The 24,368-nt window shown below is 35.5% G+C and overlaps 1 protein-coding gene across 6 annotated transcripts; it reads right to left on the bottom strand.

The window, feature by feature from the left end:
* Positions 1 to 931: 931 nt before the first annotated feature.
* SLC35B3 (solute carrier family 35 member B3) lies at positions 932 to 23,534 on the bottom strand. 6 transcript variants are annotated; one of them, XM_032250000.1, is made up of 10 exons: positions 23,310 to 23,534; positions 17,876 to 18,163; positions 16,001 to 16,122; positions 10,655 to 10,809; positions 8,923 to 9,030; positions 7,769 to 7,866; positions 5,611 to 5,703; positions 5,127 to 5,238; positions 2,750 to 2,819; positions 932 to 1,550 (listed from the first exon to the last, which is right to left on the bottom strand). In XM_032250000.1, the coding sequence occupies exons 2-10, from the start codon at positions 18,074 to 18,076 to the stop codon at positions 1,400 to 1,402; spliced, it is 1,110 nt and encodes a 369-aa protein (XP_032105891.1). In that variant the 5' UTR covers positions 18,077 to 18,163; positions 23,310 to 23,534; the 3' UTR covers positions 932 to 1,399. The 6 variants fall into 6 exon arrangements, with proteins under 6 accessions (XP_032105891.1, XP_032105890.1, XP_032105893.1 ...); XM_032249999.1 differs by having other exon boundaries at positions 23,406 to 23,525; XM_032250002.1 differs by having other exon boundaries at positions 23,195 to 23,341.
* Positions 23,535 to 24,368: the final 834 nt, after the last annotated feature.

Raw genomic sequence — 24,368 nt, 5'->3', positions numbered from 1 at the left:
CACAGTGAGAAGGCTCCTTCTACAAACCAGAAAGCAGGCCCTCACCAAATCTGCCAGCACCTCCATCTTGGACTTCCAGACATCAGAACTGTGGGAAATAAATTTCCATTGTTTACAAGCTACCTGTTTATGGTATTTTACTATAGCAGTCTGAGTGCTAAGGGAGAAAATATTGTCCGAATTTGCTAATTCTAATTGTGTTTCTTAAATTTATCCTACTTTGTCCTCAAACTTCCAAACCAAATCTCACTTTTATGGAAAAAACTAGGATAACTTTATAATTATTTTCTTATAATTTTGAGATGTCAATTACCTTTTCTTCAATTAAACAAAAATCCAATCATTAATCCTTTGAGATTACTTGGGCAAACTGTAGCAAATTTTTCTTATGACACATACTTACATGGTGCAGAATGATGTCTATTTTTACTACCTTGCCTATATTCTACATAAAACTTAAAGCATGTCTTTTCTAAATCAATGGTCCCCAACCCTTTTGGCACCAGGGATCAGTTTCGTGGAAGACAATTTTTCCACGGACTGGGGCATGGGATCATTTGGGGATAAAACTATGAAGCTGTTCCACTTCAGATCATCAGGCATTAGATTCTCATAAGGAGCGTGCAACCCAAACCCCTATCATGTGCAGTTCACAATAGGGTTCCTACTCCTATGAGAATCTAATGCTGCTGCTGATCTCACAGGAGGTGGAGCTCAGGTGGTGATGCTTACTTGTCAGCCTCTCACCTCCTGTTGCATGGTCTGGTTCCTAAGAGGCCACGGACTACTACCACTCCACAGCCTGGGGTTTGGGAGCCCCTGCTCTAAAGAATACTTTTAAATGAGAAAAAACTCTTAAGTTTTAAAATTCATGTTAAGCCCTACTCCAACCTCCATTTCTCTCTTTATAACAAAATTCTATTAACCCATCTTGAAAAAAGATCACAGAATAATTTTATTTATAATGAATGTTTTCTGTCCAGACAACTCATTGGTTTACTCTTATAACAGAGAATCAATTTAAATAACAGCATCAAAATGGAATGAATATAAAACAATCTGCTATTACATAGCAATTTCTTTGATATGTCAAAATTATAGCCAATTAGTCTTGCAATACATGGTCCATTTCCAGTGAAATTCTCAATAAACTGCTAGGAAGTACAATCCTTCATATTGACGTTTAACTGTAAAGTGTGCTAGACACAGCTCTCTTGATTGCTTCAGAAGTCAAATAAGTGCTCTGAAGAAAAGGCTGACACCACAAACAACGTCATATGTCATCTATCCACAAACAGGATAGCAATGCCTCCAGATCCTTTGGTTTTTTATCAGTCCCTTTGGCAAGTTAATTAATTGATGATTGTTCCCTTAAAATTAATATAGAACAAATCACTGTCTACACAGTTTGTGCCAACGTCCTTGACTTTCTTGCTTCCACTGATTTGTTTATCAAATCATACAGTGATGGTAGTCTTATTTTATCCATATTTTTGCTGTAAACATTGAGAAATATACCAAGGACAACTAACAGACCAGACCATACATACCTAAGAGGAAGAAATAAGGAAAAAAACATTAAAATGAGCAAAGTAACAATTTACTGTTAACCATAGAATTGGTAGTCTTTCCATAATAATTCTTCAGTGAAGTAAAATTCTGCTATTAGAAGCTTACAATAATAGCATTAAAATAAAAATAGTATTCTTAGATGAGATTAAATTCTGTATCTTTTATTAATACATTAAGTATATATAGAGAAAGACACGTTATAAAATATTATATAAGATACAGTTAATTTTAACTTTGGGTATAATATTCAAAGTACAATCCCTACCAGAAGTCTTAATAATATACTTAAAGCACTGGATGTGTATATCTACCAAAGGCCATTTCGGGAATTAAACTCAGCTGTCCAACTCGTTGTCTTAGTTGGGTAGAACATAAAGAAATAAAAAGAGAAACATCCCTGAGAAAGTAGGGGAATCATTATAATTATATTTATGTATAATACTATTATATATTATACTTAGTACATGCAGAAAGAAAAACTAGTCGATAGACAAATAATAATACATTGATGGAAATTAATTTTATGGTTCCCTCTAAACTTATAGATTGCTAAGTTTTTGGTAGGAAACTTCACAATCCTGACCAATATAAGTTTAAATGATACTAATTTCAAACAAATAGTAAAAACAATATGATAGTAAACACTTTCACACACACACACAATACAAGCTAAGTAAGTCTTTAGGATATAACTTACAGGTTACTTCTCTACCTTAAATCCTTTGTGGAAACAGGCATCAAATAAACTAATACTTTTTAAAAGCAGGTGCTATAAATATATAATTTATATATCTGCAGTACGGCAAAGGGAATCCCTTAAACTCAACAACATACACATCACTCACATTCATTCATAATAGAAACAGGTCACATTTGCACAGGGCTCTGGTTAGGCAATTTAAGTATACAAAATGAAAAATTCAAAATAATAAATTATAAACATTTCCAAAATAGCAGAAGACACCGTGATAGATAAGAGGTCAAGATGAAAAGGTTTCTTTATAAAGTGTAACAGGGAAAAAAAAAAAACCACACACACACACACATTCATTTATATAAAAATTAACACACTTACTACAAAAAAAGAAAATGTAGAAAAGTTGAAATTAAGATTAAGAGAAAATGTGAAACACAGTATTTACAAATTGAGAACATTGTTTAATTAAAAAGTACTTACTGAAATGTGAATGGTTTAGCAAAGAATATAAACGAAAGTACAATGGTCATTGCTTTTCTTCCTGTTGTCACTGTAGGAGCAAAAAACTAGAGCTGACTATATGCCAGAATCTGTGAGAGGTGCCAAGACAACAATGGAAAGTAAAAACCAACCAACCAGCCAAACACACAAAAGTCATTGTTCCTGTTATTACGGAGTTTAATTTTGTAGGGAAACAGACATTAAATAATTAATACAGTTAAATGTTAGGGTACAACTGTAATAAGTACTTGATGGAGGCCATGGTATTATGAAGCCAGAGTAAGTCCTAGAGAGATGTGGTTTGGCAGAAAATAAAGGCTTTCCTAAGGAAACTATGATTAGGTAGAGGCAGGGGTTATTCTTTAAAAATAGTCATCTATGGGATCCAATTAAATTTAAGAGCTTCTGCACAGCAAAAGAAACTATCAATAGAGTGAACCAGCAACTAACAGAACTGGGAAAAAATGTTTGCAATCTACCCATCTGACAAGGGGTTACTATCCAGAATCTACAGAGAACTTAAACAAATTTACAAGAAAAAAACCAAACAACCCCGTCAAAAAGTGGGCAAAGGATATGAACAGACACTTTTCAAAAGAAGACATTTATGCAGCCAACAAACATGAAAAAAAGCTCAACATCACTGGTCATTAGAGAAACGCAAATCAAAACCACATTGAGATACCACCTCACACCAGTTAGAATGGTGATCATTAAAAAATCAGGAGACAACAGATGCTGGAGAAGATGTAGCAAAATAGGAACACTTTTACACTGTTGGTGGGAGTGTAAATTAATTCAACCATTGTGGAATACAGTGTGGCAATTCCTCAAGGATCTAGAAATAGAAATACCATTTGACCCAGCAATCCTATTACTGGGTATATATCCAAAGGATTATAAATCATTCTATTATAAAGACACATGCACACGTATGTTTCCTGTGGCACTGTTCACAATAGCAAAGACTTGGAACCAACCCAAATGCCTATCAATGATAGACTGGATAAAGAAAATGTGGCACATATGCACCATGGAATACTACACAGCCATAAAAAAGATGAGTTCATGTCCTCTGCAGGGTCATGTATGAAACTGGAAACCATCATTCTCAGCAAAGTGACACAAGAACAGAAAACCAAACACTGCATGTTTTCATTCATAAGTGGGTGTTGAACAATGAGAACACACAGACACAGAGAAGGGAACATCACATACTGGGGCCTGGGGGTCAGGGGGCTAGGGGAGGAATAGCAGGGGATTGGGGAATTGGGGAGGGATAGCATTAGGAGAAATACCTAATGCAGACAACGGGGCGATGGAGGCAGCAAACCACCACCATGGCACATGTATACCTATGTAACAAACCTGCACGATTTGCACATGTACCCCAGAACTTTTAGGATTTTCATCTTCTCTTACTCTATCCCATTGCATAGCATCAGGATGAAGATAGCGCAGTGGACAGAAGGAGCATAGGTTTCTCACGACCACAGAGTTACCGTACCAGCTTAGAGGTGGTAGTACGGTAAAGAGCACAGGTGTGCAGCCAGACTGCCATTGCTGGAACTTGCCTCTGGTTGACTGAGTCAAGTCATTAACCTTCCTGTATCTCAGTTTATCCATCCGTAAGATGGAACAATCATAGTGCCTAATTTATAGGACTGTTGTGAGATTAAAATAATGGTGTCTGGCACATACTAAGGCTATGTACATATTAGCTATGATTATTACCAACTCTGGCTTTCTTTTATGTGAGAGAGAAAAACTGCCTGGACCTCTAAGGCAAAGGCTGTACCTTACAGTTTTGGCAAATGACACAGGTGGCATATTGAGTCATCTGTTCCTCTGACTAGGCTGTACACTCCTCCAAAGCAGAACAAATACAACTGATTCTTCTACAGGGCCAAGCAAAGACCAAGCATGGAGCAGGCGCATAGTGGTCACTGGTGGAAAGGGAAGCTAATCTGGTTGTTGTCTTAGAAAATGTACAAATGAAAGGCCTAAAAAGCTTGTTTAAAGTGTACCTCTCATACTTGAAATGCAACAAAATTGAAATTTTCAGTTATAGGTTAAAAGAATATAGATGCGGTACTTTCCTTGGAGGTTTTCATCTCATCATAATTTTATAGAAAGTTCTTTTAATGTTACTATTCTGATAAATGTATAAGTTCAATTTCAAAATAAGAAATTAAGATCAAATTCTAAAGAAACACCATAAGCCAAAGAATATGTTGGTGAAATATGTTAATTTTCTTTTTAATGTAAAGGAGATGTTGCCCTTATGTTTTGAAAAAGAGCATCAGAGAAAATGTAAATGCTTATTTCATAATCAAAGCAAGTAAGTCTCTCCTACCTGTGACAGCAATAAGTGCACCAAAAATTTTAATCAAAGCCAGAACAAAGGAGATTCCAAAATATCCAGTAAGGGAAAAAAGGAACGCATAACCATAGGTCCGAATTGGATTCTGCAACAAATAAAAAAGCCTGTCAGAAAAATGTAAAACAAACCCCGAGGTATTAGAAATAAAATAAAACTACAGATTTTAATCAACTTTTTGAGCAATAAGCTGTTTGACAATGCAGTCAAGCAAATATTCTTATTTTGATTTAATGAAAAAATAATGTGGAAATTAAAGATCCTCAACTTTCCTACATTATAAAAGCTTAAAATGAATTTAAATATCAATCATTTCTGAAATTAATTTCTGATTAGCATATGTCATATTAAAGGAGGTATATGTATGATAGCCTCTTTTGAACAAGGAAAATTAGAAATATAGAGAAAATTATTTAACAGAAGATGTTTATCTTTTTTAAAAAATGTGATTAGTGTTTACCTTTGCACAAAATGTTACTGCAGGGCCTAATCCACTAGTGCATGTTAATCCCAGTAAAATGTACACAAAACCGATTGAGTACGAATACAGCACCTAGAGCAGATAAAAATAAAGCAGAAAAAAGTACTATCAAACTCAAAGTGGAAGATCAAGGGTTTTAACTATATGGCACAATTAGGTTTGCAGAACAAACATTTTAAAAGAAACATTATCATTTCAATATGGTCCAAGTTTCCAGAAATAATATTTGACTATAATGTTTTGTAAGTCTATGCCTCATTTTATGTACAAAATAACACCTACTAATACTAATCCTTTCATATATGCTTACATATTCATTTCTTTCTAGGCTTAATTACTGAAATCAAACCAGATTTTCGTTGTCAGAGTTCAAAAAAAGTATCCTTAAATGAACAAAACAAAAAGCTTTAAAGCTACTTATAAAACATAAACAAACATTAAGTTTCTAAAAGACATTAAAATATAATGAAAATAATCAGTATATGGCATATCTACTGCTTAACTTCTCTATTTTCCAACCAACCTTTTAATCCCAATTTGCTATGCTTTTCATAAACAGAATTAGCAGCAGCAGCAGCAAACCTAAATAGCTGCCCTGTGTCAGGCAGGTACTGTGCTGAAGCTTGGTATGGACTATTCTATTTACTTCTTACAACCACCCTAGAAGATGGGCATTCTTGTCATCATAATCCAATTTCCAGATGAAGAAACTAGAACTTAGAGATATTAAGTAATTTTCCCCAAATGACAGCTAGTAAAGCCAGAATATGAACTGAGTTATCTTATTGCAGAGTCTACCATCATAACCACTGCATTATATCAACTAACCACCTACATTCCCTCAATTCTCTCTGTGCCCCTCCTTACCTTATCTACAATGAGTAGTGATGATGATCAAAAAAAATCTTAACCAGTTTCCTGTTATTAGAGAATACTTAAGTTGTCCCATTCTGTGTCAAGAAAATAACAGAAAAGAATAGTTCTGTCTATCTTTAATTTAGTATGCTGTTTCTATCCAGCAAGTGGTTGGTTATAAAATCAATGCAAACACACACACACACACACACACACACACACACACACACACACACATTTTCCTATATAAAAAGTAGGTACAACACAGAAAGACATTATTTGCAATAACTGCAAAAAGATGAAATAAAACTTTAATAAGTTATTAACAATACCTTTAATAAGAAATGTGCTGGATTTACATGAAGAAAACTTTAAACTCTAATGGACATTGGAAAAAAAAGACCACGTGAGTAAAAGAAAAGTCATACCTTATTCTTGATTGAAATAATCAAGATGCCATTCTCCCTAAATTAATTTATAATTCAATGCCATACCAATCACAATACCAATGGAATTTTTAGTTTATTTGGGGATATAAACACCCCAGAATAACTACTGGTAGTAATACTCTGCAAAAGAAAAGGAACAATGGTAGCTAGTCCTAACAGATAATAAATGTATGATAAAGCTGCTGTCATTATATGTACTATTGCAAAAATAAATTCAAAATACAATTCTGAATGCTACACTAGAGTATGTTATGATAAAGAGGGCATTTAAAATGAGCTGAAAGTAGATTATTTAATAAATGGTATTGGAAAAAATGGGTAGTCATTTGAAAGAAAAGTTTTTGTTTTTTTTTTTTAAAGTTTTAGATTGGATCAAGGGCTTAATAATAAAGGAAATCGCAAAACTAGTAGGCAACAAGGATGAAATGTTCTAAAATCTCAGGGTTGGGAAAGTTATTTTCGACCATGATACTTAGCCAGAAGCCAGCAAAGAAAAGACAAATTGGGCTGTATAAAAATTACAAACTTCTACATGGAAAAATACTACACACTAGAAAGAGAGGAGAGAAATAATGTAACAAAAGATTTTTTTTAATACATAGAAAACTAAATCCATGAGAAAAAAATCTGTCAACTATACAACAAGCAGCAGTGCTAGTTGTAGTTTTAGTTTTTACCTTCCTAGAATGTTTGAATGTATTACTTTTATAAAAATGATAAACTAGTTTAAAAATGCAATGCTAGTCTTTGATATGATAACTATTTCATCAAATTAGGTACATCACCATTTTTTAAGTTTGTCTAATTTGAAGAAAAAGCACTAGAGTATTTACCATTTCAGAATTAGAAGCATTATGAAGTTTCATAGCTTTCTCTTGAACATTTCCAATGACAGCATCTGCACATAGTGCCAGGGAAATAAGCACCACACCTTCAAGAAGGTATTAAAAAAACAAACAAACAGAAAAAACTCCTTATTTAAACATATGAACACTAATCAAGTTTTATGAGAAATTTTATCGGTCTAAAAAACAAAAGCATATCTTCAACTATATTTGTTTGGTAATTCAGAATATTATAATCCACCATCAGTTGTAACAAATACGTAGGGGACGACATTTAAAAAAGAAACTGAGTTAGTGCTGTCATCATTATCACATTTCAATAGCATATAAAATAACAGTTCCCTAAATATTCCACTAGTGGAATAGTTCCACTAGTTCCATAAGCGTAGAAGAAACTCTTAGGATATCTATCCATTGGGATTGGTGGCTAGTCAGTTAAAGAAAAGAACCACCACCACCAAAAAAAAAAAAAAAAAAAAAAAAAGATGAAGAGTAAAGTTATTTTTGAAAAACCTTATTATTACTAAAATCTTTCATTTAAATCACATAAACATGCATGAAGCTGCCAAGGCCTTTTTCTTTGAGCATGGGTCCTGACTAGAATACTGTATTTTCTCTTTTGTACAAACACACTCATAGCACACATTTTCCAAGATTTCCAAGGAGTTTTTGTTTAAAAGTGTACCACAGAGTGCAGAATCCTTTCATATGTTCGCTCCTTTAAGGTAATGTTTATATTTATACTAAACTGTCTAACTATAACAGCACAGCATACCTTTCCTTCTTTAGCTAAAGCAGTGACATGTAAATGTGCAAGTGCAAAGTTTTTTTTCAAATGACAGTTGAAAATGATTACTATTGTTATTCTCCTATAACTCATGTGTCCATTTCCAATTCTGCTTATCAAAGTTTTTGACTGGGCAAATAGCCTCCTGCCCTGTCAAAATGCAAGCACACTAAAAAACAAACAGTTTTATCTACAGAGCTGTAATATTGTTACATCTTATATGGAAAGTCCAAAAGCTTGATTAGATATGAATATCGCAGCTGTTATACTATCATTTAAAATCCTTAAGAAATTTTAGAAATTCGTATTCTAAACTAAAATGCCTGTAAAGTAAGAATACAAATAAATTGCTTACCTGTCAGGTTGAAATTTGGTGCAATTGTGCTGTCAGCGAGGGTAAACCATATCAGACCGAGGCTCATACATATGGCGGCAGACACATCTGCAATATTGTAACGCTTTCCTGTATAAAACAACTGTAAGTTGGCTTAATTATGCAAATATCCAACCAGCTTTGTGTTAGCTCTGTGTTAAGTACAGCAGGGATTTTTTTTTTTTTTTTATATCCAATGCCAAAAACGTAAACAGTTAAGTCAAGGCAGAAGACAGTCACAAGAGGGCTTCTGAAAACTACCAAAGGGAGCTAATATGTCCCTGTAAGTTAGAAGCGAGAGCTACTTTATCTGGTATAATAGTGACACTAAAATACGTATTTCAGCAAAAACTGACAGCAAGAATAATGAACACCTACACACATTAAAAAATTTCCTGGAAATGTAGTGCCTGTTTTACTTTATGCATAATAAAAGGTTATGAATTTTCTTCTAGTTTTTAAGTTTACAAAGTAACCAAAGTAATGATTCTGGTTATATGACTCTAAGTTTGCAAATGTCATAATGATGAGGTAACTTCCAGGCAGGTGAAAATTAAATTATTTTAATATATCCTTATTTTAAAAATAAAATGTACTGTGAATTTTTGTAAGGATTATAAGGACAATATTATATGTGCCTAGTCAGTTGGGACACTAAATATGATTTTTTTTTTTTTTTGGGAGACGGATTTTGCTTGTTACCCAGGCTGGAGTGCAATGATGCCATCTCGGCTCACCGTAACCTCCGCTTCCTGGGTTCAAGCAATTCTGCCTCGGCCTCCCGAGTAGCTGGGACTACAGGTGTGCACCACCAAGCCCAGCTAATTTTTTGTATTTTTAGTAGAGACGGGGTTTCACCATGTTGACTAGGATGGTCTCGATCTCTTGACCTCATGATCCACCCGCCTCTGCCTCCCAAAGTGCTGGGATTATAACTGTGAGCCCCAGCGCCCAGCCTAAATATGATTTTTAATAGGGATTAGGGTCAATTATTTTTTCCTATATGAAGTTATCCTGACATGATACATGAAGCAGTTGACAACACTTTCATTTTTAAAGGCTTATTCTGGAATGGTATCTAATGCATAAATGAAATCAGGCTGTATAAGAATTTCCGTGATACAGAAACACTAGACTATTAAAACATGAATATTCCTCATGACAATTAATATGATAGGTCCACTACTTGTTACTATTACTGCCTTTTCTTTTACTCATATTTCCACAAAACTTGTAACTTAGCTGGGGCCCTACAAATCACTAAGCCAGCAAGATTGGTAAAAATGCAGTTCTGCTCAGATTAAGCTTTACTTCAATATGAGAAATGCCCATGTACAATGAAGGTGAAGTGTGGGAGCCCTGGAGAGTAGAAACATGAAGGAACTGAAAAAAGGGACCTTTCCAGGTACTTTTGAGTTAGGGTTTCAACATTTAACCATGATATTGCTGGAAATGTGGTAGATTCCAAAATAAAATAATAGAACAAAGTTTTTTTTTTTTCCCTAAGTCCAAATTACTGACTTCAGATACTAAGGCGTATCAGAGAGAGATCAGTGTTTTTAATAACTTATTTTGGTAAGACATCATTCAGAATTGTCATAATATCTAGAATGCTCATTGAAAATATAACAGAAGTTTAATGTTTTTCCTAATGCTAGATGCCATAACATAGCCTATTAGTTTTAAATAGTATAAAAACATATCATTACTATACCTTGAATAAAAACTCCTCCTAGCATAACAGGAATCAATTTGCAGCACTTGAAGATGACTTGGGTAGGGTAATTCAGGTAGCCCAAGGAAGTGTTTGATAATCCCATAGTACCCACAGTTAGAAAAGCTATTATCATGTAGGTTTTTCCTGGTATTCTGTAAAAGACAATTTTTAACACCTTCATTTTGGGACCCAATTCATACTACTGAAATATAATGTGTTCACAATGTGTAAATGTCTAATTACTTTTCTAATTTCTGGTTAATATTTCTGGAAATATCAGTAAAAATATCACTATTTGAAAATCGTAATACTCTTGTATAAAAAAGTTAGTAAAATTAACAATTTACTTTGATTTAGTCAACCATAAACGAGGCCACTCAGTTATGTAAAAAAAGGGTTTAGATTTTTACTGAAGGTATAAATGTTGACAAAAGGTTTTCTTTGACAGCAGTTCTGGCTACAAATAAAAACCATCTTAACCAAAGTTAGAGATTAAGAGTTTTTTTTATTTTATTTTTTTTAAGACGGAGTCTCACCCTGTCGCCTAGGCTAGAGTACAATGGTGTGATCTCATCTCACTGCAACCTCCGCTTCCTGGGTTCAAGTGATTCTCCTGCCTCAGCCTCCTGAGCAGCTGGGATTACAGGCGCCTGGAGACAAGGTCTCGCTCTGTTGCCCAGGCTGGAGTGCAATGGCATGATCTCAGCTAACTGCAACCTCTGCCTCATGGGTTCAAGTGATTCTCTTGCCTCAGCCTCCTGAGTAGCTGGAACTACAGGCATGCGCCACCACGCCCAGCTAATGTTGGCCTCCATGACGGTAAAAGACACCTTAACAATTTTAAAACTGTTAATTTTTAACTCTTGAATTGTTGTTTTCTAATGTTTCCATCTAGCATTAGGAAAAATACATCTATTCATTCTGCTAGAATAACCCCAGAATAATTTCTCTAGAAAAAGTTTATGTGGTTTAAAACCCTAGATATATTTTTTATAACAATTATCTTATAGATCATCTCTCTGTATTCTATGTTATAATAATCAACTTTAAGATGAGGTATCTGACTCCCTCCTCATGATTTCAATCTATCTAGAGCCTTAATTTAGCATCTTCAGAATTTGAGCCATTTCTGTGAGCATACGCTCACTTTGACCATGTATTTAATGGTCTAAACTAATAATCTTGTACACTGATATGACGAACAAAATGAGGCTCTATTCATATTAATAATGCTGCATAGATGCAATTTCCATTTTAGAATTTGTGTTCACATTGAAATCAAAATTCCTCATCTTATATATGGTTAGATATAAGGTAAAATAATTTACTGGAAAAAGTCAACTAAAACGCATCAGTTACATTTTGATTCTGAGGTTTCTTTTCTACTTAACTACTAATATAGTAGTCATCTGTGAAAATCCACATGGAAATAACTTGGCATGCCCATACATCAGTGTAAACGTGCTCATGCTGTCCATGGGACTGGACCTTCACTGGGATATCATCAGTGATGGTGGAGGACCACTTCTCCAGGTAATGATACAAGTCATGGTTGTCAGATTGCCTCAAAGATAAATGGCAAATCATTGGCAGAAAATAAAAATTCAAGTCAGAAAAATTAAAAAGAATGAGTAGAAACGCAGTACAGCACAGGTAGAAAGAAAGCCACCTTGAAACTCAGGAGAACTAAATCCAAAAGTAGCTCCAAAGGGAGCTAAAAAAATTCCCAGCATTCCTCCAAGTCTTTGTTTTCTCATTGGTAAAATGAAGAAATTAGAATTGATCAGCCTGCCTCCAGGATGCTATTTAATTCTTCAATTGCTTGCTTCCTTAGACATGGGGAGAAAACTTTTTTTTTTTTGAGATGGAGTCTTGTTCTTGTTGCCCAGGCTGGAGTGCAGTGGTACAATCTCAGCTCACTGCACACTCCGAGGCCTCCTGGGTTCAAACGATTCTCCTTCCTCAGCTTCCCGAGTAGTTGGGATTACAGGCACCCACCACCATGTCTGGCTAATTTTTATATTTTTAGTAGAGATGGGGTTTCACTATGCTGGTCAGGCTGGTCTTGAACTCCTGATCTCGAGTGATACACCCGAAAGTGCTAGGATTACAGGCGTGAGAAACCACGCCCAGCTGGGGAGAAAATTTTAACTTTAAAAATCTGTTCAAGACAAATCTGACAGCTCTCCTTCATTAAAAACTTACAGTAATTAATGTTAAAAGGTATTCTTTGGTGAAAAATAATAAGCAGTATATTTAGGATATTAGAATTTACAATGTACTTCAGGGTGCAGCACCATTAAATAAATTCAGATATGGATGTATTTGCACAAATAAATTCAGAAATACATGATTGGGCATATTTTTATTGTAACATACCTTTAAAGACTTAAAAAAATGTTTTCTTGTACCTTGGAAGGAAAAGGTTTCAATTCATAATTACATTTATTATAAATACATAAATTCTCTTCCCAAATTCTTTCATTTATATTTAAATCGAAAACAAATTATTTGATGTTTAAATATGTTATGGTCACATGGTTTAAAAGGATAAACATGACTTGAGGCCCCCTTCCCCCTCATCTGGGTATCTGACAGGGAGGTGTTTCTTTCTGAAATCTTACAGTTAGGACATGCATCTTCATTGCATCATTTTTCACATACAAAGGACAGTATTAGTGTCTTTTCAATCAGAGGCCCAGTAGTTAAGTAGTGAATCATCATAAGGCTTCCTTATGTATTAGTCTTGACAGATACATTTAATTACTTTGTATTCTATCACTTATGGCTATTTCCGGTACTCTTCTAGGTCTTTGTTTTCTTATTGGTAAAATGAGGAAGCTGGATTTCATCACCTTGCCTCCATAATTCTATCATGGAGAATCATGATAGAACATAAAAATAATGAAGATGATATTCTAAGGTTCAAATATTTTTACAATAATTGCTATAATAATTTATCGGCAATAAAGACAGGTTGAGAGGCAAAATGAGACCCACGAAGAAATGTGTAATATAGATTTAAATATTTTTAATTGTAGTTACTTTGATACAAACTTCAAAACCATTTTATGTTAAAAAAAAAAAAGCTGCACAATTTTTGCAATCTTCACTAAAGGATTAAACATTTGTATCAAGGTTAGTATGTTGGTATTACAGCCGTTATTACATTTAAACTGCCCCATAGATACATGATATATACACATATTAGAGTATGACAGAATGCGTACACTTCTTACATTATCCAAGAAAATTTTATATTCAAATTCCTAATCACTTTCTGTTTAAAATCAGAGACTAAGTTCCACTGCATATTGTTCTATACGCCATTAAAAATATATCAAGATATTTCTCACATCTAGATGGTTGCTAACTGAAATGATAGTTGTCAAACAAGCACATTTGGTCTTGATGAAAAGGAATAAAATGTGTTTCTCTAATGCTTAAGAATGCAACCTCAGCTATCAGACAGCATATGGCAATGTTAGCTGGGGCATATCCCACAAAACATAACATTAACTTCACATTCTAAAAAAGCAGTATGAAAACAGATACAGACTGAGTATTCCTCATCCAAAATGGTGGGGACCAGAAGTGTTTCAAATTTCAAAAATTTTTTTTTTCGATTTTGGAATATTTGCATCTGCATAGTAAGATATCTTGGGGAATGGGACACAGGTCTTAATATGAGATTTATTTATGTTTCATATATATATTATATACATAATCTGAAGGTAATTTTATAGAACATTTTTGATATGGTTTGGCTCTGTGTCCCCACTGAAATCTCATCTTGAATTCTGTACTCCCATAATTCCCATATGTTGTGGGAGGGACCCAGTGGGAGATAATATGAATCATGGGGATGGTTTCCCCCATACTGTTCTCATGGTAATGAATAAGTCTCACAAGATCTGATGGTTTATCAGGGATTTCCACTTTTGCATCTTCTTCATTTTCTCTTGCTGCCACCATGTAAGAAGTGCCTTTTACCTCCTGCCATGATTCTAAGGCCTCCCCAGCCAGGTGAAACTATAAGTTCAATTAAACCTCTTTTTCTCCCCAGTCTTGAGTAACTCATCAGCAGCAGCATGAAAAAAGACTAATACAGTAAATTGGCACCAGGAATGGGGCGTTGCTAAAAAGATACCCAAAAATGTGGAAGTGACTTTGGAACTGGGTATCAGGCAGAGGTTCGAAGAATTTGAAGGGCTCAGAAGACAGAAAAACGTGGGACAGTTTTGAACCACCTGGAGACTTGCCGAATGGCTTTGGCAAAAAAGGTGACAGTGATGAACAGCAAGGTCCAGGCTGAGGTAGTCTCAGATAGAGATGAGGAATTTGTTGGGAACTGGAGAAAAGGTGACTCTTGCTATGTCACCTTTAGACATAACAAGGGACTGGCAAAGTGAATGGCAGCATTTTGCCCCTGCCCTAGAGATTTGTGGAACTTTGAACTTGAGGGAGATAATTTTAGGGTATCTGGTGGAAGAAATTTCTAAGCAGCAAAGCATTCAAAAGGTAACTTGGGTGCTATTGAAAACATTCCATTTAAAAAGGGAAATAGAGCAAAGTTCAGAAAATTTGCAGCCTGACCATGCAGTAGAAAAGAAAAACCCATTTTCTGAGGAGAAATTCAAGCTGGCTGCAGAAATTTGTGTAAATAACAAGAAGCTGAATGTTAATCCCCAAGACAATGGGGAAAAGGTCTCCAGGGCATGTCATAGGTCTTTATGGCAGCCACTCCCATCACAGACCAGGAAGCCTAGGAGGAAAAAATGGTTTCGTGTGCAGCCTAGGAAGTTGGTGCCCTGTGTCCCAGCTGTTCTGGAGCCACAGTGCACATTTTACACAATTTTGTACACAAATTTTGTGTGTTAAGTACTTATGTTTGGAAGCTTCCACTTGTATCACATTGGCACTCAGAAATTTTCTAATTTTGGAGCATTTTTGGATTAGGAATGCTTGACCTGAAACTCAGATTTCATTTCACCACTGTGATGTTAGTTGTATTAGAAATGAGTAACTGCACCTACTTCAGTGAAATTTATAAAAACCAAGTATGTACATCTAAATATTTTACCACGTTTTAAGAAGATATAACACTGTCAGTTGAGCCTAAAGCTATTATTTTTTATTTTGTAACACTGTATTTGAGAAGAGACTTCATTTTTTTCAGTGCATAAATGAATACAACATATTTAATATTATTAAGTTGGTAATACTGATAAAAAATCATACTTATTAGATGTTTTGTTAGTAGGAAGTATACATTTCATGCATATTCAGTATGCCAAAAAAAAAATTCAACTAATACAAGTGAAATATCAGAAAACCACATACCTCCTCCTTTTGTCCTGAATAAGCTGAAGTTCTATTAGGCCAAATATGGAGTAAAAGGCAAACTGCACTAAAGTAAGGTACCAGCCATAGGACTTAAAACTCTCCATTGAAAATATTAATTCCTGCCAAAAGACACATGAACACTGTTAAGTCCAAGGCAGCACATTAATTTCCTCACAATAAATTCTTATAAACACAACATTTTTAAAGAAACCAAGCCCCACCTCCGACGACAAAAAAAAAGTAAATTAGAGAGATTAGAAGCTCTTTCATACTGATGTTATTTTTTGAAATTCTTGTAATATTTACATCAGTTATTAATAAGCCATTCTTAACAAGTCATTAAGATGTATTCTAATAAAGTTATCTGGTTTAATTTTAATTGAATAAATCAAATTAATCAATAAATCACACTGAATAAATGAAGTGTATATATGAATATGGGTATATCTATAAAAGACACTTCATTACCAAACCCCAACCATTTTCTTTGAACTATTTTGATATATAAGTATATATAATAGTAGCAATGTCAGTTTTCACAAAATGAAGTGGTCAAGTTATAAACATAATTAGCTGGGGTTTGTGTAATTTAAAAAAACTTTGCATAAACCAATTATAACTTAAAATATCTGATTATTAATTATAGAAAATTTGTTTAATGAAACTTACATTGAAAATTTCAAATTCATTTTCCATTGCAATGGCTAACTCTGTTCCCAAGCTATTTGGTAACATTGGTATGCTGAAAAAAAAAATGTTTCTCAACAAGAAATTCTAATCTCTATTTTTAATTGCTCTTCATTGTGGTATCTCAAGTTTTATATCACCTACTAGTGGAATATCAGTTACATAAATATTAAAATTTTTAATTCATGTTTTTGTTTTACATTAATATTCTTCATAGCATTCTTTGCAAGCTAACTAAAAAACAGTCACAATTCCGCATTCACTTAAATTTACTTTGATATTTCATCCACAAGACAATGAAAAAGAACACAACAATTTTTAAGTTCACTAACTTTTTGGTGCTACAGAATATTGGAAATATTATCTGTGTTTTAAGAAAATACATCATTTTCCTTTTCTTAAATTACAAAGGCTTTCTCATGTTATGGGAAAATATCCACTAATTAAATAACCATTAATAAAATTAGAACCCATTCCAACATCCTGTTTTCACTAGCTTGGATTCTCACCCATCTAACCCATGTCTTCGAAGGTCAGAAATTTGCTCCTGGCCAAAGGTATACAACTTCTCCAAATATAATGTAAATACGAGACAAATTGCTGGAATGTTAGAAATGCTTTGTGCCAGCAAAAATCACAGAACAGTGAGATTCTGGCAAAGTCAGAAGACAAAGCCAATAAGAATGAGAACATAAGAGGTGCTTAAAAAAGAAATGATTCAAATATTATAGGATTCAAGAGATACCATTAGAAAGCCATAAAATATCCTGATATATTGTTGCAAAAATGATTTTTTATTACTAAGCTCCAAGAAGCAAGAGCAAACTATGTTATCATTCAATAATGTTGGAAGACATCAACCAATACTTGAATCATTCTTTCTCTTGGAAACACATGGTCACCAATATTACTTACATTTGGTTAAATATTTAAAAATTAATTTTCGTAATTATGCTTTTTCAAGATAGTCTCTACATGTCCCTCCTCTCCACTTAAAATATTTACCTCTTGAATTTTGATCTGTTTTCAGCAGACTTACTTTTAAGAAGCTCTTTTCTTCTACTATACAAAAAATTCAAATTTATGAATCAGCCAGTACCCTGTGACTATCTTAGATAAAACTAGTAAGTGCCCATATTGACTGCAATTATTATCATTAACATATTACAATCATATAATTTTTACCTGCAAATATCCATAAATTAGGTAAAATACAAAAACTCCAGCAACACATATGAAAAATTGAGTAACTTTGTTAAACTTGCTGAGATTCATGCCAAGAACCACAATGTCATCAATTGACTTGATGTGTGGTGACATTGTTTGGGTTTTGGATGGCACAGTGATAGAAATATATTTCCTGGAATTGTTGAATTTGAGATCCATTGTTACTTTGCTGCATTCAGTGCTTTCTGAGTTAACTTTGCTGTTTCCCTGGATTCTTGTTCTGTCTTTTGCTTGCTGTATCAAGTCCTAAAGAAGGAAATAAGCAATTAAAAGAAAACATTTAGATGATAAAGTTCAATCCTCCAAATAATATTCCAAATCATACTTTAAAATGATACAAATAAGTCTGTTTCTCTCTGGACATTAGTATGTTAACTGTTGTATTCTGGGTTCCAAACCACCAAAAACAATATGCCTGCAATCTTCAAACAATTTGTCTACCACTGATAAAGATCAGTACATCACTAAACTGAGTATACACTATACTTATTTCCACAGCAACAAAAGCTAGTATTTCACCAAAGAACCAAGCATGCCTTTGCCTCTCTATAGTTTATGCATACCATTCTCAAAAATAAAGTCAATATTTACTTGTGGAAGAGTAAAAAATAAGTAATTCTCCTTTAAATACTAAGACAATTCTAAGATATATTTGCTAATGACATTTAAAAAATCAACTAAAAAAACTAAGGCCAGGTGTGGTGGCTCATGCCTATAATCCCAACATTTTGGGAGGCTGAGGCAGGGAGATTGCTTCAGACCAGGAGTTCAAGACCAGCCTGGGCAACATAGCAAGACCCTCTCGCTACAAAGAAAAAAAAAAAATACAAAAATTAGCTGCGTATAGTGGTGCATGCCTATAGTCCTAGCTACTTGGGAGGCTGAGGCAGGAGGATCACTTGTGTCCAGGAGTTTGAGGCTGCGGTAATCTATGATTGTATCACTGCACTCCAGCCTGGGTGACAGAGCCAGACAGTCTCTAGAAAATAAATGGGAAAAACAAAAAACAAAACTAAGGCCCTTAAAAAGCTAGATTTATCAGAGACTATAGAAAGTATAATATGCTTTAGCAGTAGCATCTCTTAGGTTAAAAAACATTTTCTTCTTCTGGAGCAAATCATTTTAATTTACGTTCTTCTGGGATACAAAAGGCTGCAGAAAATGTCATTTTTTGTCAGTCTGAAAAAAAATTATGGAGCCACCAATTTCTCTTTGGATTTATATAAACGGAAATAATGAACTCCACGTGAAGACTGAGGAACTCCCGACTGAAGAATTATGACAAAGTATAGAACAAAGCTATGTAAAATAAGTTATTTTCTTAGAAACAATGCATCTATTTTTAATTCCATTGGGAATAAAAATTTAAACTCAGCGGATGAAGACAAATAAGAATAATTTGACAGTGAGTTTTCCTTTGGTAATTTTTTTTTTTTTTAAACTGTTACAAGATGGTTTAAAGTGGCCAAAATTAGTCACCCCTTCGTGATCACTTCCAGTTTGCCAATTTACAGAGATTAACCAGGTCATCCTTAGTAATCAAAGGAGGGGTCAAGGATCTGAAAACAACTTGTAACTAACAATACACAGCCACCACAACATTATATAGGACACCTGCCATATTTCTAAATAGTAACATGCAGTTTCATGAAGTTTACTGTGTTCCTCTTCTGTTTCCTTGTTTTCTTTTGTTCTTGCCTCCCATATTATGTTTCAATTGTTGTCATTTGTAAGACTTTTTATGTAATCTTGCAGGTAACTTCGAGATGTGACTTTCTTTTAAAACCATGCTTTAAATTATGTCTCCTAAATATTTGGTCAAACCTGTGTTTGAATGTAGAAGAGATGAAAACTTTAACAATTACTCTTTTCTATAATGTGTGGGCATGAATATAGTATACCATTCAAATAAACTTGGCCTTACATATGTCTCTAAGTTTGCTCTCCCTCCACTTTCAATAAAGCCCTAAACCACCCATGTTTTATTCCTGAAATACACCACGGACTTTCAAACACCCCTTCCTTCTGTTCATGACATCCTTTCAGCTTGAGGTCTTTTTTCTCAAGGTCAGGTTTGGAAGTTCAGCTTTAACCTCCCCTCTTTGTGACACCATCCCTAATCCCCCCAGTTATTAGAAAAGAGAAACTGAAAGGCAAGACTCATATCTTATTTGTCTCTGAGTCCTTGGTACCTGGCATATACTCTGACCTGATATCCAGATGAACCAAATAAACTAATCCTCCCTCAAACTTCAGCTTGCAATCACTCACCTTCTGCTTGGATACGATTTTTGAAATGGATGGTGGTATTGACAAACTTTATGAGCAAAACTGAAAATCTTATAGAAAAAGTGTGGGAAAAAATTACAAATAATGCTTATTTACACATACATACAGCATACATAAAACTTCTAGAAAATATCTTTCCTTTTATTGACATCAAAACATTTCTCCAGAAGGTCACGCTTTCCCAAAGTCACCTTCTTCTGAGATGTTTGTAATTTAGTAAACTGCCAAGCAGTAATTTAGTAAACGGACTCAATAAAATGATAGGTAATATAATAAGAAAGCAGTATAGCATAATGCTTTCTCTATGCTTTGGAATTTTGACAGGTATGAATTCAACATCTGGCTTTGCTACTCATTAGCTGAGGAGTCTTGGGCAATTTGTTTAACTTTTCTGAGCTTTAGATTCTGTACCTTCAAAAGTGGGAGGAGTTAAAAATGTGCCTATCACAGGATTTTTGTTAGGACTGTAAGAATAAAAGTAAAAGTGCCTGGCATATGACAGTCCATAGTGTGTTAGCCGTCATTATTCAACTCATTAGAAATACTGCTAGGGTATATGGTGTGCTGAAGCTGACTCACCCCTTTGATGTGCAGCTGGAAATATGGACCTGAATTTCCAACCCTGGCTTCTCTCTGAGATCCAGAGATCTATGTTTAAATGCTTCTTTGATACAGCTACTCATAAACTCTGCTGGTACCTCATATTAAAAATGTCCAAAGCTGACTATTTTCCACTCAAAACAAATATACTGTTTGTTCCTATATTCCCAATCTTACTTAACAGTACCTAGTATGAACCACAGGCCAGAAATCTGGGAGTTATCTTACGAGTCTTTCCTTTTCCTCACATTCTATATTTTGCCAAGATTCCTGTTAACTCTACATTTATAACTACATCTAAAATGTGTTTCAGACCCTACCGCACCAGGTAGCCACTTTCTCTTGCTTAAATTACTAGATTAGCCTTGTTTATAATCAACTCTTCCCTTTCTGAACCATCTGTCACATGGCTCAACGTGATGTCTGATCATGCTGGACCCATGAAGAAGGCCTTGAAATTAAAAATGAGTTGATGTCCTGTACCCTAATATCGTATTATACATATTTTTACAAATACCTAAATTATAATAGTATAGCTTTTTTGTTTTTATGCTTGTTTCTCCTAAAAGCATATGAAATCCTTAAGGCAAGAGATGGTATCTTCATATGATGTTCTAGCACATAACAAAAATATAAGATTAAATGAAGGACTTTATCATACTTTAGAAGCACCATTTATTTAACTGACGTTATTCTGCCCCCTTCCAACACTTTACCGCTTCTAATACACTTCTTGGCAACTTTATGTGCTGCAGATCTAGGCCCCAAGTGCAGAACTAAATCTTTCTAGCACTGTCTTTTCTACATGTGTGCAAAAATACTAACATCTCTACTGAAATTCCCCACAAAACATTTGAAATGAACATGAAAATAAATTTGCTTCCTATCAGTCTCATAAAACCTGCCCTTCAAAGCCTTGTACTTAGAACGCTGTTGTATTAATAAGAACATCACTGGTGAGAAAGCGTGACTGATGAAGACCTGATACCCAACAACTGTGATCATTGGGGAATGTTTGCCATATCCCTTCCACTTCAAACATTAATGACCAATATTAACTATCATCTAAAAAAGAAATGGGCCAAAGTCCTTGTGGTGCAGGGGGCAAAAATGAAGCACGGAATTAAAATTAGTTTTCAGACTAAATGATTAACATTGTGCTTTACTTTGGAAGTTCACAGCAATCCTTGAAATTAAAATGTTAAAACAAAAATCACAGGTGTGTATCATTGTCTGAGGCCTCTTCCTAAAGTCAACACAGATATTCTACTGCTAAAATGGAATAAAAAGGTAGCATTTCTGGCATACAATGCATATATAAAAATTAAAATTAACTAGTGACAATGTTGAGTTACGATGACCTGCTGAAGTCACAATGATTTCAGTTTATTTTTGAGTTTTCCAACCGGAAGGAAAAACGTCCCACACCAAAAAAGGTAGAATATGGAAAAAGAAGTCATTATGGTGTCATTAATCTGAAAAAACGTGACTCTAACGATATTTTGCCACGCTCAAAGTTACAAATAAAAGAATCTTGCCATGTCATTATGCCTTGATTAATTGCGCTTCGTAATCAATCAGGGCCTATGGTGTATGATTACAAAACAGAAAAAAACAAGGTTCCATCTCATTTCTTTGTATACACATCATTACACAAAGGTGGAGAAACAACATAATTTTTGAAGACTGTTCTTTTTTTTTCAAGAGAAAAAGTTAACATTAGACTTAATCTATGTTTTAAGTAATTAGGTAAAAATAATGCTAAATTATTTTGAAATGCTGCCTCCTCCAAGTTCCAAACTATCTCAATTCACTTAGAAAAACGTTTAATTAAGAAACAATTCTAGACTTCTGATACCCTAATGCTGAAAAAATGCAGATACTCTACACTTTAAAAGGATTTTGTTAGCACACCAAATCATTCCACCTTCTACTTTCAATATTCCTCAAAAAATAATAAAAAGATGGAGGAGAAAATTCAGTTGCAAAGACTGGAGGAAACTTGCAGAACTTCTTGTGGAAGTTTATGCCATAAACTTAATAGCCCGGCAAGAACAATCACATTCTACTGAAAGCCACATGGAGATTGAGAGTACCCTGGAGTGCCCCTATTTAATAAACACGGAACCCGGAAATGGTTAACTACAAATACAGTTAAGTCTAGATGTAATCAGGTGACTGACAGTTCTGCAGAGACCTCGAGAACAGCGTAAAAGACCCTTTGAGGTTACCTCACCCCTGCAAGTCCACAGACTGGGACCTGAGGGAGTTCTCGCCAGCCCGAGGGAGAAAAAAGGGCGAGAAGAAACAGATGCTACTCCCTGGAAACCGTCCCGGCCGGTTTCTGCTCTTTAAAAAAAGGGAGTCACCCGTTTCTTCCATCCCGACCTCATTCACTCCTCGATTGCTCCTTCTGTATGAGGAAGATAGGCAGTGTCAAGATTCTCTGGGTGAGAGGTGATCTAGGTCCCAAACACAGGCAGGGACCCGGAGGCACGCATACCCCAAGGCCGGTACGTCAACCGGAATGGTGACCACAGCCTGGATGGCGTCCCAGCCACACGGAGCATCTCCCCCTCCCCAGGTCCGTCGCCATCACCTCCTCTACCTCCTCCTCCTCTCCCACTCCTGTACTTTCCACCGCGGCGGTCGCCTCCCCGGAAGACACTCGCAACTCCGGCGCCCGCGGGCCACTTCCGCCTATGTGTCCCAGCACGCGTGCGCAGACGCGCGGCCCCGCCTCCCAGCCTGCCTGTCGCAGCCGCCAGGGTGCGCCCCGCTACCTGCCGCGCATGCTCTATCGTGTTGAGACGCAAGGCGGGCACTGCCTAGGTGGGCCCGGCGGTGCGAAGATCGCGCTTCAGCTCTTAACTCCACCCACTGAAATGGAGTAGGGCGGTGAGCGCCGACCTGGTGGAGAATCTCATCATTCCACCAGCGCTCTGCCTGCTCCTGGCCTCCAAGACTCTGAAGCCCCCGGGTTTCAGCTGCTGGGTATCTCCGAGCCCTGGATGCCCACGAGAGAGGCGACTTCACGTCAGCGGCCCTGGGCTGAGATTTGAGAACGCGACCCGGTGGAGAATGTTGGAGCCAGATTTTAAAGTCCTTGACTCCCTGCTTCCTGCTACTTCAACTAAATGAGAGATGGCAAAATCACAGTACCTGTTTTCATGTTTTTGCCTGATTCATACCCGCTTCTCCTGTGAAGATGGTCTGAAGTAACGCTTGGGTTGCTTCTGACGTTATAATTCATCGTGTAGCTGCGGTAACCGTGGTCCTTGCAACCTCATAAAAATGTTGCCAGCATTGTTTTGACAGTGCCGCTTAATTCTTGGAAGGTAAATCCCAAAGCTTGAGGACCAGCCATCAATACTTTTGTAAACGTTTTCCCCGCCGTTAGGGCCACATCTACCCCTGAGATGTCATAATGTAAAAGCCAAGACGGTTTGGGGATGAGCTGTTTTCAGAGAACACTTAGGGAATGTACTAAGGTAACGCAGATGGACAATTTTGAAAGCATGTCTTAGATACCAGAAAGGGATGAATTGGATTAATATACATA

This window comes from Sapajus apella, unplaced genomic scaffold, assembly GCF_009761245.1.
Source record: "Sapajus apella isolate SASKATOON/1434 unplaced genomic scaffold, GSC_monkey_1.0 scaffold70, whole genome shotgun sequence".
In the NCBI taxonomy this organism is placed as follows: Eukaryota; Metazoa; Chordata; class Mammalia; order Primates; family Cebidae; genus Sapajus; species Sapajus apella.
This window is presented reverse-complemented; position numbering and strand designations above follow the sequence as displayed.

What these genes read in the sequence shown, in the direction of transcription:
- SLC35B3 (XM_032250000.1), bottom strand. Translation starts at nt 18,076, where the DNA reads ATGGATCTCAAATTCAACAATTCCAGGAAATATATTTCTATCACTGTG. An exon ending in ATTCAGGACAAAAGGAGGAG is followed by an intron (nt 10,810 to 16,000) that starts GTATGTGGTTTT and finishes TGTCTTTTACAG; the next exon opens with AATACCAGGAAAAACCTACA. An exon ending in ACCAAATTTCAACCTGACAG is followed by an intron (nt 7,867 to 8,922) that starts GTAAGCAATTTA and finishes ACCTTCTTGAAG; the next exon opens with GTGTGGTGCTTATTTCCCTG.